Below are 16,718 nucleotides of genomic sequence, written 5' to 3' on the forward strand. Positions count from 1 at the left end.
TTCTTGTTTTTTGCTCCTTTTGCAATTTAAAAGCTGAATATAATATGTCTCTTCATTTTCAGACTCATGTTTTATTATCTATGTCTTGAAAATCAAAATGACACGATTTATCGTTAACAGTTTTTTTTATTGATAATTTTTTTGATACAAATTAGTATGTTTATTATGCATGGATTAGCATGGATTTAATGTCATAAAATATCTCTATGAATTTCAAATTAATTTTTTTTTCTTCCTTACATATCGTATAAAATTTCAATAATTAAAAAACGGAACGGAAAAAAACAAGGACACAACTAAAAATAATTCGTCATTTTGATGCTGACTATAAGAAGACTCAATGCAGAAATTAATTTTATGTTTTTTTTTTTTTGAGTAGTAATAAAATGACAATTTAATCGAATAAATTCCGTTTTATTTTTTATGCTTGGGCAATGTTGATGTTTTTGCCAGTGATGAACTGCGCATCGACGACAAATCATCCTTGGATCGGCTCTGTGTGTGATTTCCGCGCACATCTCGATTCATCGTGCTTCCGGACTTCTTCTGCTCAGAAAATATCAAAGAAAATTGATTGATTTTTTTATTTAGTGAAAATTGTAAACATTCTCCATTTGATCGACATTCATTTTTGAACCACTTGTTTCGATTATTTGAAAATGAGTCATTAAAAAAAATTCAATCATTTAGCTCGTTCGAATCTCACCTTTGGGTTCTGCATCGTTTGTGAATAGTTAATTTCATATCCGTCGCTTATATGACGTGGTGTCCACGGTGCCAACATTGACACAGATCTGGAAACGGTTCGTGTCATTGGCTGTTGCATTGGTGACGATGACTTGGATTTGATTGAGCTCAATTCTTCGCGCGATTTCGACGAGCGCCGCGAACTTGCGACATAGGGTTGTGGGATGTGACCAATTGTTGTTGCATGCAAATAAACAACACTCTGTTGACTAGATTCACCTTCGGTGCCGGAGCTCTCCAAGAAACGCTCACTATTTAGAAATAAGTAAATTTTAAGCAAAATTTTGATGACGTTTTGAAATAGTTTTTGAAGGTAAGCATTTCCCCTTTTGAAATCTTGAATTATAGCCTCAATTAGAGGTTGATTCTTCAAAATCTGTATTTTAGAAATTAGTTCTAATTACTTTGACAACGCGCGCCGTCTATCAGCCTCTCGTGCTGGTTTTGTCGGGGCTTTCGGTGGCAAATGACGAGTTTCACTGGTTGATCGCTGTCCGTTTCGTTCGCGCAATGCACTTCGATGCAATATTTCCGCATTTTTCTCATTGTATAACGAATTTTCGCGGCTTACATCACGCGATGGTCGACGACTTGGCCGTTGCGAAATTTCTGATCGATTTTGTTCACTGGACTTATCATTCTCCAGATATTCCATCGAATGGTATTGTCTGCGTGATTTGTGCTTGGCATTCGGCGTTGAATGATGTATCCGGGCTGCTTGTGGTTTTTGATTCTCATTTTCCGATGTACTTTCAGATAGTTCGGGCAAGTATTTCGAACGAACGTCCTAAAATTAAAGAAATTTTTTTTATACAGTAAAATTTAAAATTAAAAACCCTTCGAATTGTAAATTCAATCTTTTTAGATTCTGAAATTTAAAATTTGAAGAAATAAACGGAAAATAAAATAGGGAAAAACAATGGCATTACTCTTGGTAAACTCTGCATGGACGATGCTCCTCGCACCTTTTGTTGCGAGCTATCCGATTCTAAGGTGCGCGTGTTTGTGCTTCGATTCGATCGCAAATTTTGCATACTCTGTGAATTACCGGCATTTATTGGTGTCCGTTTTCGGGTCGTTGTCGTTCCTTTTGACAGTGACTCCAAATCCGTATCACCGAAGAAGCGCAAATGTTGTGGATTTTTTGGAGATTTTGCTGGTTTGAAGTCCGGTGACGGTGACTGAGCACGTTGATACGTTGGACGACTGAGCGTTGTATTTGAACGCTTTACTGACGTTTTTTTCGGATCAGCAGACTATTCGAATGAAGAGTAGAAAAGAATTTCATCATTTCATGAATTTAATAATCTAAATTAGGAGCTTTTTAAATTCATTTTCAAACGAAGTTTGAATTAATGGACGTTTTCATCGACGGACAAAATTTATAGCGAAAAATTGAGAGATCCATGAAAAACCCTCATCAGTTTCGTCACATCGAGATTTTTTTTAGCTTGAATTACGACAAAAATCTTCACCTTTTTCCGTGAAAGTCGTTCCAATGATTTGAACCAGCTTGTTTTCGGGGCTGGTTTTGACGAAGCTTCACTGCTACGATGACTTGAAATGTGCGAAATTTTCGAGCTCTTTTGTGATGGAATGCGTTTGGGTATTGGACTCGCCTTGGGTGTCGATAGACGACGTCTAGTTGCAATATCAATCGCCTGCGGTGGTGAAATCGGCTCGAAAATTTCTACATCAATTTCCTTATGAGATACTTCCGATTTACTGGACGGTGGCGACGGTGACTTTTTCTTTGAACTTATCGAAAATAGTTCCTTCATCTGCCAAGATCATATGAAACAAAGGGATATTTAGCATGTGAATGACTATAGAAAGCTACACTTGAGCTAATCTGAATACAAATTACCTTCTTCAAGGTGCCGAATTTCTTATCGCTTTTCTTTGTGTCCGTTGGCTTGGTGCGTGTGAGTGTGCCTTGGCTCTTGGGCCGATCGGGATATTTGTCGAGACGTGGATCAAAGTGTGAACCATCATCGATGCTTCGTTCACGGAATACGAATTCGTATCGCTTTTTACTCGGGTGCAATGACTCGGACATTTGGCATTCGCGCTTCAAGAACAGATCGGTTATTTCCTTTATATTGTCCGATAAATGGAGTCGACGTAGTCTGAAAACATAAGATATAACATCAATTTTTTCAACTGCTCAGATTTCCATTTGAACGTAAGTGCGAAAAATCTCACCTCGAATTATTATCATCGCGTCTATGGTCTTGATCACGTTTGTAATCATGATCGCGTTTAAAATCGTGTTCAATGCCTGAATCGGCTTTGTCCAATTTTCGGCGATCGCTTTCAATACTAATAATATGATGCGTAACACCATTTACAAGTTTGTCTTGTTGTGGTTGTGGCTGCGGCTGTGGAGCTCTTCCCTTCGTGCGATGCTTGTAATTGAGATTTTGATTGATGATTTTGCTATTATTATTATTCATGATCTTTTTATTCGGCTTCTCATACTGATCGATGTAGCCCAGATCGATGACGTGATTTTTCGGTGTTGTTGAAATTTCATTCAATTTACGATCCAAATAGGTTTTGTGTCGTTGACGTTCTTGTTCTCGTCGCAACGTGTCCATATCGCTGAGGAAATCATCGTTTAGATTCGTTTCTGGATAGTATTTCGGTTGTTTGGCCCATTGTTTGCGTGGCGGTGGCACGATATTTCGTTCGGGGAAGCGTTCGTCAAACGAACGAATATGATGCATGCCATTAAAACCGGGATCTTCATCCATGGGACTGGTTTTTGTGAGCAACTTCGGTTTTGATGTGGCATCACGTCCAAAATCAAAGGATCGTTCATGAATTTTCGATTCCAATAGTTTTCGTCGATTGGCCAAATGTTCAATGCTACCATATGATGGTCGGAGCGTTGGAATGATTGGCGGTTCACTTGATGACCGTCGGCTGATATCTCTCGTTGGCGTTCGAATATCTCTAGTCGGTGTCAAATGATCATCAAACCGTTTTCGTTCATCGAAACCAAGGCCTTCATCTTCATCGCTCAAGTGTATGCGATGAATGTATTCGGTTGGGTGTCGATCACCACCGCCATTCATCTGTACCGGTGAACTGCGATAATTATTGTTATTACCGTGCAATTCTCGATTTTTGTCATTCAAAAATTTCGTGCTGATTGTTTGACGCGTTGGTGAATGAGAGTTGCGGGCCACATTATCGACGGTATCCGAACTAAGCAAATTTCGAATGGGACTTCGTTCGCGCGTTATCAAATTGGTTGATCGATGAATGGTCGAAGGTAAATTGGTCTTTTCACCATTTTCATCTCGACGCACTTGAGCGTATACAATTGGTGACTGATCACCGCTACCACCACCGGCTGGTCGAGTGTACGAAAATGCGGGCGAATTGAAATGTAACGGTGGCGAAAATCGATCCATTGATAAACGCTTTACCATACCATCCACTTTGAGCCCTTTAGTTAACGGCAATTTCTCCTGCGGCAATTGTGAACAGTGCAAACTGTCCAATGATCGCGAATGTTTCGATGAATTCACTTTATTCGATAATTTTACGGGTTTTTCGTCGTCGTCGTTGTCGGATTCGTCGTAATAATCGTCGTTGTCACTATGCGTTGGATCCAGACGTTTCTCTTCGGATTTGGTGTAGTGCAACAGTTTACGCTCATCAGGTGTGAATCCAAATAGTTTTTCAGCCGGTGGATTTTCACTGATTGGGCTTAACTGTGATTTTTTCTTCGCTTTCGTCATTGACTCATCATTATCCGGAATTTTGATGCGTTTACGATCGAGTGTCTGGCTTTTGCTCTGCAAACTATTATTGCCCGGTGTCGATGATGAATTATAGCCAACGTCACTTTTACTGCGACCAACCGGTTTGGCCGATCGTTTGCCACTGCGTGGTGAATCGGTTGCGGTACCTTGGCTGACTGTGCTTAGATTTGGGTCACTTCGCTTACTGAATAAATTGAATATTGACGGCCGTTTTGGCTTCTTTTGTGATGCATCACTCACACTTCGGCCCAACGGTTTTGACGATTTCTTTTTACGATGTGGTAAAGAACTGAATTTACGATCTTTCATATCGAAATCCGGGCCAAAATCGTCAAGAAACGATGAAAAAAGTATAAATGGAGAAGAAAAAAAAAACATAAATTTTATCAGTTATTAGACGAGATAGATTTGGATTATAATAACAAATGTGAACCAATTCGTGCGAAATATACAAAGATGCTACAAATGAGATTTGGTTCGGGAACAAAATTAGAACAAAAGACTGAAGAAAAAAAAAACTGAAAATGAAAGAAGTAAAGAATTGTCTATTTTGGTTATGACACTGGAATTACCTTCTAATAATTTCTCTTGAAGTCGTATACCGGCCAGTGAACTGGGTGTATCAACGGTGCATTTGATGCGTTCAGTCTGTGCAATCACTTTTTCGGCTTCTTTAATCAGCTCCTCTTTGCTTAGATCGGACGGTAATTCTCGTTTGACCTGATGTGGTGGCGGCGGTGGTGGCACCGGATAATGATGATCATCACCATTCAATCCGTAACTATTATTACCTGCACAAATGTGACACAAAACAGTAAATGAGTTTGGCATTGAGAGGCAAAATATAATATGTTCTCTTTTTGTCCAGAGTCCAGTCAAGCATTGAAATTGTCATAAATAAACGCTGATCAAATTGTTTCATTATAATGGGAAGAAATAAGCAGCAGCCTGGTTCTGCTTTATTGAAAATGGTATGAACGCGTTGTTTCTTTTGTAAATGGTAGTCGCCGGGATAATGATAATAATTGATTTTAATGTTGAGCGCAACAATTGACGCTGACAGAAATCGAACAATCGAAATAAACATGGAAAATCCATTGAATTGTTTCGCATCAACGCATTCTTAATTGATATTTGATTCGATCTATTGTTTGAACAAATTGAGTGTGATTATGTATATGTGTGTACGGTGATTTTAATTTTAATCAAATTGCGACCCATTATTTTTGCACACCTGAAATTTTTGAGATCAATGCGCTTGCATTATATGTTACTTAGTCACTACCATTAAATCAGACGAATTGACGAAAAGAGGAAAAGCTGAATGAATAAACGAGAGAATTTTTGCGCGCGCACTTCGTGTCTCACAATAACATGACCTTATCCGTGTGTGTATCTCTGTTCATATATAATGAATATGCCAAAATGGGCGATACTGAAAGCTGCTATAATAGCACTTGGGAGAACTGTTTTCAAGCTCGAATAGAGCATCGGTCGTCATCGTCGTCGTTTTCGTCTCATCGCATGGTCTTGCTCGCTCGCTCTCACTCACATTTTCGGTGAGTGTAGGAGTGTTTGCGTGGGTATGCTGCCGAATGCCTCAAAATGCGCTGTACGCGCGTTCTTTGAATGCTGAATTTCATCTCAATGTCGTCATATCAAACGTATTACATCATTTTGGCTCAGAATATGTGGCATATTGGTGTGTTTTTTTGTCGTCTTTCGTTTGGTGCTACTACTTTTTTATTGGTGTGCTTCTCCTTGTCGCTTTTGTCGTTGTTGTTTTGCGCCAATTTTATGCTTTTAATGGGCGAGAAGACTTGCGGATTGCATTTGGGAAAAATGGTCCAAAGAGCAGATGTTTATTAAATGTTTTGACGGTTTCACCGATTTTGTTGAGTGTGTTGTACCATTTTAAGGGTCGAACCTCAAGGACTCATACTCAATTATTTCCATTTTGGCGTTTTCAAAAATGGAATTACATTTTAAATGGAACACCACACATAATGTGTTAACCTTCACCCGCAACTCAGCTCTCTGTCAACTTTTGTTTTTTGGTCTGGTCTTATTGTGCGGCGATAAATTTTCACCGTAATACAAAACAAAAGTGAATTAAATCGACCGAAAAAAAATGGTTATTCCACCGCGAAAACGAAATTGTTGAAAAATTCGATATCTGTACAACGACAAAAAATCAACATTTACCATTTTTTTTTCTTGAACATTGAGAAAATAAAAATAAATTACATATCTTTTCGCTAAAAGAAACGACAAAATGAAATCGATGTAACGTTCTCTTTGGTACAAAGCAAGAAATAAATAGCTCGAGAATGATGCAACGGAGACTGAAACGAGACTGTTTCGTCCAAAAAAGGTAAGCAAATCACTCTCCATTTGCACCAGTCGCGAGCGCGCGTGCACCGTGTCGCGTATGTTTTCCATTATTGCCCAAAATGAAAATGAGCAACGAACGCACGAAACAAATCGAACATGATCGTTTTTTATTTCTTCTTTTAGCCGTGTTACAAGTACACCGGCGCATTGCATAATTTCGGCATAATTACAATTTAGAGAAGAGAAGAAGAAAACAGACATCACTATAAACGTCGTCGTCGTCGTCGTCGTCGTCGTCATGAAAAATGCTGTGTACGTGTGTTTTCACGTAATTTACGGTTGCAGAATTCATTTTTTTGTCTGCACCATCTCGCTCTTTTTCACTCTTTCTCTGTGTGCTCCAATGCAACTTTCCCCCGCTAAATATGTACGTCTTTCAACGAATTGCATCATCAACTCGAAAAAGTCAATGCGATTCATCTGATTTGATTTTTCCTCATCGATAACGAAATGAGCCGATTTGGCTAAATGCTGCTTATATGTATTTCATCTCAATTACGATTAGAAATTCCGATTGAAGAGGCGTCAGCCGTTTTTTTCAGTTGTTTTTCTCTCTGTGTCTCTTTCTCTCTCATATTTTGTTCAGTAGTACTTTTTTCTGTCTATAATGTTTATTACCTATTCGTTTCACATGAACATCCTTATTGAATGAAACGCGTGGTCCATTTAAATTTTCATGTGTCTGTGGCCGCTGCAAAGGTTTTTGGTGCGTATTCAACACAGCCGAATCCATCACAACCGAATTCTGTTGGCAAAATTTTTCTGTTTGGCTCTATAATCCAATCTTGAATTGTACGGTTCTAGGCTCTGGCTAATGTTTTTGTTTCGTTTCGCACGCGTATGTGTATGTGTGTGGAAAAGAAAATCAAAAAAATCGACTGAGATTCGAATAGGAATAAAAAAATGTGTTGGATTTGTACGAAAAATGGCGTATAATTTAACGTTAGGGGGTATTAATTCCGAAAATACTGGGTGGATAAACCGTACTATGAAAAAAGTGAGTGTTTTATTAAAAGTTACCATCAACTTTGTTTATATTTGGGGTTTAATTAAAGGTTTTAATGGTTAAATGGAGTGATTGCTGCGTTCATAGCAGAAACAGGGAGAGAGAGAGGGTGCAACATTACCATAATTTTCTACAAAGAGAAAGGTATACATCGTATAGACATTGAGGTGAGGGAGCGCGCGCGCGGTGCGGGAGAGAACCGTTTAAATTAACCACACGCGTTAGTGGGGGGGAGGTAAGGATTTAATTACATTTGGTAGCAGGTTTTAATTATGTGGATATTAATATGAATAATTAGCCAACAAAAATGTTTTTAGTTGGGATATTTACAAGTAATTTCGTTGTTCATTACAGAAGATCAAATGCCTTTTAATGTCCGTCGTTGTTGCATGGCTTCTTTCGTCGTCGTCGTCGTCGTTGCAATGCGTCAGAAAAATAAAAGTGTGTTGTGTTCGTTCGTTCTTAAATGCAACGGTTTATTTAGTTATTAAACCACTTTTAACCACTTAATGCTCGGATTAGAGTTTTTTGTTGAGTGTGTGCGTTTCCCATTCACACATACTCAACATAAAACTCCAATCCGTGTTACCGAGAGGAACACAATTTGTTATCAAAACAAACTGAAATGTGTGTTATCATAAATCGCACCGGAACGAATGCCGTTTTGCAAACAATATCGGAAACTTTTCACTCACGCCAAATGAACTCAACGAACGAGTTCTAGAATAGATGATGATGTCATTCGCTATGAACAACACTCGGTTCTGTTTCTCTCACTCGCTTTTTTTATGGGATTAAAAATGAAAGAAACGAAAAAAAGACCACGAAACAAAACCATATATGCAAATATAAAACGAACGTTTGCATATGAATTTATTTGCACCTCTATCCGGGGACAGAGAGAGAGAGAGAGAGAGAGAGAACGTGTGACGTTCGGTGGAGAGAGCGAGAAATGTCGGCAGTGAGAGTGCGAGAAACTTGTGCGAATGAAAAAAGAAATTGAAGAGAAAGAGACAACCGACTGAAATGTTTCAAATGAATCGAACACCGAAAAGAAACACAGCAGTAGCCGACAACACCGATTGAGTCGTCGTGCAAAGAAAAAAACCAAACAAATATAATACCTGTTTGCGATTTGTTCATAATTTGCACATTTTATTTATGCATATTACCGATCAGCGGTTAGATTGAGTTCATATCAATTCGCAATAACCATGAAAAAAAGGAGTAATTCTTTGTTCGTGCGAGCGTGAGCTATATATCGAGTAGCTGCTGCATTAGATAAGCATTCAAAGCCCCGGAAACTTTGTCAAACACGGTCCATTAGCCCGGTGTAAATGGAAATCCAGAACGAAAGAAGAAATAAATTAAAATAAAATGATAATTAGTCGAATTGAAAATGCTCTCGCGCTGCGTAGCTGAGGTGAATTTTAATCATTTTTCATCACGATTCTAATGCGAATTTCTTTCGTCTGACATTTTTTTCTTCTTCTCCTTTCTTACATTGAATTCATGCGGCGATAAAAATAGCTATCGCGTGTACATAAACATTGATCAGGTTTGTGAGATACAAAGTACATTAAAACGTGAAATGACGATGAGCACTTCAACAGAATCGCAATTCATTCACGATGTCAACGAGTCAATCATTTAAGTAATAAGCGTTGGGTTGAATTGAATTGAATCAAAGGAAAACGAGAGGGAGAGAGAGAGAGGCAGAGGCACAATAGATTTAAAGCGAAAAACTTTTAAGACGACGAGCGCCCGCTCGCACACACAAAATACCAAACCGATTGTGTATTGCCCATGAACTGTGTAGGCGCCATTCGCACGTTCGCATTTTTCAAATCCGTGTAACCGCTCACAAGAGTGCCATCGCTTACGCATTCTCGCATACCATTCACCGGTGTCATCGTCGTGGTCGTTTTTGCGAATGGACAAAAATAAATGTTCAAATCAATTAGCCGAAAAATTCACATGCCATTTATTCTTTCAATAGCATCGAACATATTATCAAGTGCGCATGCAAATCAAGTGAATGAAGGGGGTAAAAAACAAAACAAAACAAAAAACAATGCGTTATGTGACGACAATATTGAAATTAATTTGTACAAACAAAAAGTCGAATATTCGACGATCGTTTTTCATTTAACAAGATACAGAGAAACTACACACTGTCACCACCGAAAAAAAGAGAAAAAAACCGTTTTATTTTTATATATTTATAAGAACTTTGAAACCAAGCAAATATTGATCGAGAATATTGCGAACATGGCTTCATTCCTTCGGTAAACATGGGCATTTGTGGTTTTGAGAGAAATTCCTTCGCGGCTTTTGTGGCGTACGAAAAGATTGTGTGCGATTGCATGACACCTCTTTGACTGTCGGTCATCGTCAAATTGTGAGAAAAATGATATTTTCGCTCTTTAGAATATCAATTATCGTTTAACATTAGCATGCACACTTCTATGCCTGTTTTTTAATATTCACAATTTTGAAGCAGTAACAACGTCACTTTGAACAGTTAGAAGTCGCAAAAATCTGCCACTGGAGACGACAGCCCGTGCCCAAATGATGAATATTTCAATGTAATCATAAATTAGAAGAAGAAATCAAATACTTTGTCTTCAATCTAACGGACGCTTTGTGTGGTGGAGCGCTAATGTATGAGCTATGAATAAATACAATAGCCTAGCCGAAAAAATTACAATCGCAAACATTGTTGATAATAATCACTTATCATTGATCACAATCGATCACCAACGACAACATTTCGTTTATTCATGAGCAAATAATGCGCTATATTTCTTCATTTTTTTTTCGATGCTAGAAATCACTTTTTAATGGGATGCCATTTGAGATTCCAGTTTTCGGTATAATGCAAAAACCATGACCTTTGTCCCAAATTTATCGCATCGACGGCATCTCTTGTGATTTCCCATGAATGTGAACCCACCAAGCGACATACAAAGTACGGCGTACAACTGGTGGGATCACTGTACGGTGTCTCATCCGTAACATTCGATGTCACTAAAGTACAATGTTTTCATGTTCTTCTCGCTTTTTTTGGATTTTTTCCCTAAATAACTTGATTCTTGTTGTAATTTTAGATACAGATTCAAATCTTATCAGTGGATGTGTTTTCATTTAGCCAATTCTTTATTATATTTATCAGGTTTCTTCTTGTCTGTCGTGTGTCTTAAAAATGAATTGAAAGTGATACGTTGAAGATCTAATAGAATGGCATCGTATTCCCATTGAAATGGTGGTGAATCGGGTCAAATTTGACTACATGCTTGATCTCGCTTCCAAATAAAAATTAAGTCATTGAAACGGTATGACGTATTAATGACAAATGACACTCAAACATCTCTCACTTCCCATGAAGATGACCAAAAATCCTTGTGAAAATTCCAAATCTTCTGCGCACTCATTCCACGCATATTCAAATGAATGTTAGACATTGTTGTTGGTGGTGCTGCTGTTTTCGTTATAGAAGATCGTAAAAATTGTTTTCAATTCCAAATAAAAATTGAAATTGTTTTTTTTGCGATTTTTTCTATTCCACTTCCATATGGAATTGATTCATTCACTGCCTGAGAAATAGTTGTTGTTTTTACTATTGTTGACCGTTTGCGTCTTATTTTTGCCGACATATAAATATCGTTGGATTCTCTTTTTATTTCACTGTGTGCTTTTTTTTCATAAATTTTGCTTTGATTTTGCATTTTTGCAACCACACTGGAATCGAATACCATCCAATATGAATCAATATTGGCCATTTATGGAGCTGGTGAACACAACAGACATTAATGGTTTAGTTCGCATCGAGTGCGAGCGCGTGTCAATTGTAATGCCCGTTCATAAGCTCAAAAGAGAGAAAGAGAGCGAGAGAGAATGAAAATAACGTGTGTGAGTGTGTATGACAGGCTTATCCAATTTTGAACACCATTGCCAACTGTATAGTGATAGCTATTTTATTACTTCTTTGTTTATATAAGTTGATATATTGCTAAAAAATGATTAAAATTGGCCGATCTCGGTAAATTGCGATTTTGTTGATGTGCGATTTTTTTTTTCTCTCTCTCTCAATGTGAACTGAACCACACCGGCCCCAAACGGATTTATTTCGATTAAATCGAAATCGATTCTGATTTCGGTAATAAAGTGTCCATTTGTTCAAGTCGCTTAATACGGTTGCAATCGCTTGAAATTGAATTTCGATTCCAAATCACCGCGACAAATAGCCATGATTTAAGTGGCCAAACAAATTACAATCATTGTTGAACAAATCAATTTGAATATATGTCATACGAATATATAGACTGGATTCACAAAGCCGCAAAGGTGGCTTCACTTTTGCGGGCGCTTGAACGCGTGCGCCTTCATATAGTACTTAGTGATCTGCCTACACAGGCGCTGTACAACCACTACTGCCACTGCACTTTCAACCGATTTAAAATGACGACAACAACAACGACACCTTTTCATTCCATTTAGTGTCAGCACTGAATTTAAATGACAGACACTCCAAAAGAATTAGCTCAAAATATATCGGTTTCAATGTCAAAGACATGTTTTTTTGTTGTTGTTGTTTCTCATTGTACACCTGAGTAAAAGCAAATGTTAGTATTTTTGTGTATTTGTATGTATATTTCTGCCCGAGATTAATAACACTTATCTAAACAAAATTCGTTTTAATCGCCGTGAATATAAATTGCGAATTTTACTTGCGATTATAAAAATAAATGGCCGGGAATTCGGTGAATCTTCTCTCATATGTAAAAATGGGTCTTTGTTTTCGGCCCTGTAAAGTCTACGTCAAATCTACTCTTACGCTCTCTCTCTCTCTCTCTCTCTGTCGCACTTTGCTTGATATCGATGACCTTGAGCAATATTTATTTCGTTTCGGTTTCAGCGCTCTTTTTTTTCGGTGTATAATAAAGAGAGACTGTGTCGTTTCGTTTTGAAAACCATCGTCGTCGTCATATACGCGGCGCGGGCATTTGCTTTGCTTTGTCTTCAAGTTATAAACTTGATTGTTTAATTTCTTTGAAATGTTGCTGATTTTGCGCATTTTTTGCTGAAATTCACTCTGGTCGGATACAAATAATTAAGTAAAATTAACAGCGACAGTTCCACACTTCTTATAGGTTCTGTTTCTTCTTTTTTTTTGTCGGGAGAATTTTTTGTTCGGCTTTACATATATCATATCTCTTCTTCATCTCTCAGCTTCATCACAACGAAAGACTGTATACAAAAATTGAATGACCAGTAGTCGGGCGGCGAGCAAACCTCGTTTTATCACGTAACTGGAACTACTAAAACGATTTCATTTGAATGATTTGCCAGCGGCAGAAATAAATCTCACGATTCAAATAGTCTGGGTAATAATAGAGTCTTGTTATTGCAGTATAATAATAGTGTCATTTTTGCAAAATATATACAAAGATCAAGCAGCGAGTGATCAAATACTTCTTTTAGATTTTTCAGAGAAAAACGATTTTTCTCCATTCTAAGCGGATAAAAATGCGACAGATCGTAAACACATTTTGCAGAGATCGTTTTTCATTGGGTTAATTGAGTCGAGAGAGTGTAAAAAGGGCATTTTTTTTTTAGATCAAAACAGTTAATTGGAGTTTTGTTAGATGTGTGTACGTTTTATTTTACCTTGTTAGGTGTCGATAAAATTTTGTTGTTGTTTGTTTAATTAAAACGTCATGTTGGCATTTTTGTTTTTGTTAAATGGTAATAATATACGCATTAGACTACTAACGACATAAATAATTGACAATGCAAATAATGATGTATGATAGAAATAAACAAACGCTGGTTTATTTCACTGAAATTGAAACTTACATTATGTTCCGGTCACCGAATCGCGCTGTTTTTTGCGACACACCAATTGAATGGATAATTAGCGGTAAATAGACTAAATTAAGTCAAGCAATTGTACACTATCAAGTGGCACACTGAAATACAATCGTGAATCCGTGGTTCCCTTTTGTGTGGTTTTCTTTTGATCTTTGGCTATATTTTTCTTATTTTTTTTTCTTCTTTCTTTTGTTTCACTCAGCACTCAATTTAAAATCAAAGTGATGCGAGATGAGGAGAATAATGTGCAAAAAAAAGAACAAAACTTGTTTTTTTTTTTTAAAGTAGATAAATTTTCAATCGAAACTTTTGAATAAATAAATCACATGTGCGTTTCACTAATTTCCAATTTTCGTGTTAATTCATCAATGCTTTTTCTTTTCTTTTTCTCTTTAGTTTCTAATCACTTGAAGTAAAATGGTTCTCAATTAAAAATCTCACTTGTAGATGAATTTGAAACAAGTGAACCGAATGTTATTTGGTTTGTTTGTTTGTTTTTTCTCGTCGAAATATCGTAAACAAAACTGTCTCTCGTGTCGGTGTGTGCTTACACGCAACGACAACGAACATATTCAGCGTGAAAGAAAGAACAGAATAAACAACGCACACCGAATTTACACACAACTTGAGCGGATCGTCGATAATATAAAACTGATTGATTTTGAAAAAACTGAAGTCGGTTGAACATATGCGCGACGATGGAGAGCGCTCGTAATTTGGCTGAAAGGTGGTTTTTAGCTACTAAAAGCGTGTCGCATTGGCCCAAACAACAACAACACACGCCGTGTGCCGTGCAGACACATTCAGTCCGGCAAAAATCAAGTCAATGCTACAGCACAGCACACTGGACTTGGATGGAACCAAACGCTATGTGGGTCTTTTTGTACGATCAAAGACAACGACGAAAACAACAACAGCGGCAGCGGCAACGACGACGACGACGACGACGAAAGTTTTAAGCCTTTTGTGACGATGCTGTATGCGATTCGATTGGTTCTACACATGTGATGTCGCAGTTAGTTTTCTGTTTTTGGCCAAACGGCTAAATTGCTCTTTTTTTCGTCGTTTCAATCGAATGTTTTCTTTATTTCATACTGAAGCAATGAGCAACACTGCACAAGCACGAATCAACGAGAGAAAAAGAGAGATTCAAAGAAAGAAAAAACACGTAAAAAGTGCTAATTTTAAGGCGTTGCTGTTAGATCAAGCACTATTCAAAACCGTTTTCATGACAGAACGATACACAACAAAGTGCACTTCGCGACGCGGGTTCCAAGTACACACGTAAAATGGCAGTTGCAAATACAATCAGAGCGACGAAAAACACATAACTTCCATGTATTTCATTCATACATATTAGACGCAATTAACAATTACAACAATTACTCAACAGCTCTCGACACACAGTGACATACGATATACTTACTAACTATAGATGAAAGAAGAAGAAAAAAAAATTGACAACGCACTGGAATCTATGAATCAAATGAATGGATATTCTAAAGCACCTCAACGACTATGATCGTTGAAACAGAAAAACAAAAATCAACAACAACAACTCAGTCACCTCTAATAGTTGGTCTCAGGTGGGCGTTCAAAGCAATTTGTATATCGAAGCATCATAAAATCGCCAAAAATATGTGTTTCGTATGGAAGGCCGTATTCAATTAATGTCGACCAAATGCACGGTCACACAAAGTAGCGACTTTTGTTTCCGTTCTAAATCGTTCATTAAATCGATGATTAAGAAGCATTTCCTTGGTTTACATGGAAATGGAATTGAGTGCTTCATCACATCTATAGGAGTGTGTAATGCGAAAAATATTTTTGTAAATAAAGCCGACGACAACAATGACGACGTCTTCTTCTCACTTCACTGTGTGTAGAAACACTCAACGCCATCTAGTGAAAAATGCGATCGATGGATTGTAAGCATTTGCTATTCAAAAAGCATTATCGCTCTGTTCCCTTTACAATAGAACAGAACTTTTCGCTTGAACGGACTTTTCATTCCTGTTGCTTAATTGAAATTGAAATTTAATTAAAAGCGGAGGAAAATTCTTTGTGTGTGTGTGTGTGTGTGTGTGTGTGTGTGAATGAGTGAAGCGAGTCAAATTAACACCTCGTTGAAATAAAATTGAACACTAAATCAACTTCCTTTGAGAGTCTCTTCAAAAGGATTTTAAACTTGTGTTGCTGTTGGTTTTATTTCCCATTCAAAGGAACTCAAAGTTTCATTCGAACCAGAGTTTCAAACTGGTATTTTTCTTCGCTCTCATGGCAAACTAAAACATTTCTTTGAGGACGAAATTGTTTGATTTGTTTCGCTTGTTCTGTTACATGACACAAGAAAATGGGAGAGAAAAAAAACGCCAGTAACTTTTTTATACTTTGAGTTTGCTTTATTAAATAGAGAAAAATACAGTGACCAATTGGAACATAGTGAATAATAGACCTAATTTAGAAATAAGAGTTGTTTTTTGTTTGTTATTGTTATGAAATATGTAAAACGAAACATTAACGATTTTTTTTTGGTTGAGTGAGTGTGTGTGTGTATGGTTATAGATTCGAAGTGTAGAGAGTTAGGGTATGATTTTTGGAATTGATTTGATTTTATTTTTACTTCTCGTTTTGCATTCGATTGATTTTGTTCCATATATTTTCTTTTTCATCATTTCGTTCTGTTGGTATATTAGAGTGTGGTTGATTGTATTTTTAAAGCATTTGAAGTTCTGAATGAATGGAAAAATACATTTGGAAAGATAAGTACATGAGAGATAGAAGAAGAGTGACAAAAATGATATATCCTATATTGTATATTTAGTTTAGTTGTTGTTGTTTTTTTTTCTTCTTGAACACTGTGCATGGCATTATGCATTGGTTGATGCTGTTGTTGTTGGTTGGATTTTTTTTTATAGACT

General features: G+C 37.2%; 1 protein-coding gene and 1 long non-coding RNA gene across 8 annotated transcripts; one reads left to right on the forward strand and one right to left on the reverse strand.

Moving 5' to 3' along the window:
* Nucleotides 1-106: 106 nt before the first annotated feature.
* LOC129575331 (uncharacterized) lies at nt 107-15,056 on the reverse strand. Of its 7 annotated transcripts, none has more exons than XM_055458732.1 (10): nt 13,783-15,056; nt 7,536-7,724; nt 5,096-5,314; nt 2,953-4,825; nt 2,615-2,876; nt 2,223-2,528; nt 1,677-2,003; nt 1,152-1,534; nt 707-998; nt 107-546 (listed from the first exon to the last, which is right to left on the reverse strand). In XM_055458732.1, exons 2-10 carry the CDS (start codon nt 7,648-7,650, stop codon nt 415-417), a joined length of 3,909 nt encoding a protein of 1,302 aa, XP_055314707.1. In that variant the 5' UTR covers nt 7,651-7,724; nt 13,783-15,056; the 3' UTR covers nt 107-414. The 7 variants fall into 7 exon arrangements, with proteins under 7 accessions (XP_055314707.1, XP_055314706.1, XP_055314710.1 ...); XM_055458731.1 differs by having other exon boundaries at nt 7,536-7,728; XM_055458735.1 differs by lacking the exons at nt 7,536-7,724; nt 13,783-15,056 and adding exons at nt 8,254-8,384; nt 12,238-12,733.
* Nucleotides 12,919-14,075, forward strand: LOC129575336 (uncharacterized). The gene is made up of 2 exons (XR_008688790.1): nt 12,919-13,310; nt 13,408-14,075. It is a non-coding gene; the product is annotated as an uncharacterized LOC129575336 (long non-coding RNA).
* Nucleotides 15,057-16,718: the final 1,662 nt, after the last annotated feature.

The sequence above is a fragment of the Sitodiplosis mosellana genome, unplaced genomic scaffold (assembly GCF_009176505.1).
Source record: "Sitodiplosis mosellana isolate CC-2019 unplaced genomic scaffold, AAFC_SMos_1.0 Smas_scaffold_6166, whole genome shotgun sequence".
Taxonomy (NCBI): Eukaryota; Metazoa; Arthropoda; class Insecta; order Diptera; family Cecidomyiidae; genus Sitodiplosis; species Sitodiplosis mosellana.

Coding starts and splice junctions, on each gene's coding strand:
- LOC129575331 (XM_055458732.1), bottom strand. CDS start 7,650: ATGGATTCGGCTGTGTTGAATACGCACCAAAAACCTTTGCAGCGGCCA. Junction 2,529..2,614: donor AATTCGGCACCTTGAAGAAG/GTAATTTGTATT, acceptor TGATCTTGGCAG/ATGAAGGAACTATTTTCGAT. Junction 1,535..1,676: donor CCATGCAGAGTTTACCAAGA/GTAATGCCATTG, acceptor CTTTAATTTTAG/GACGTTCGTTCGAAATACTT.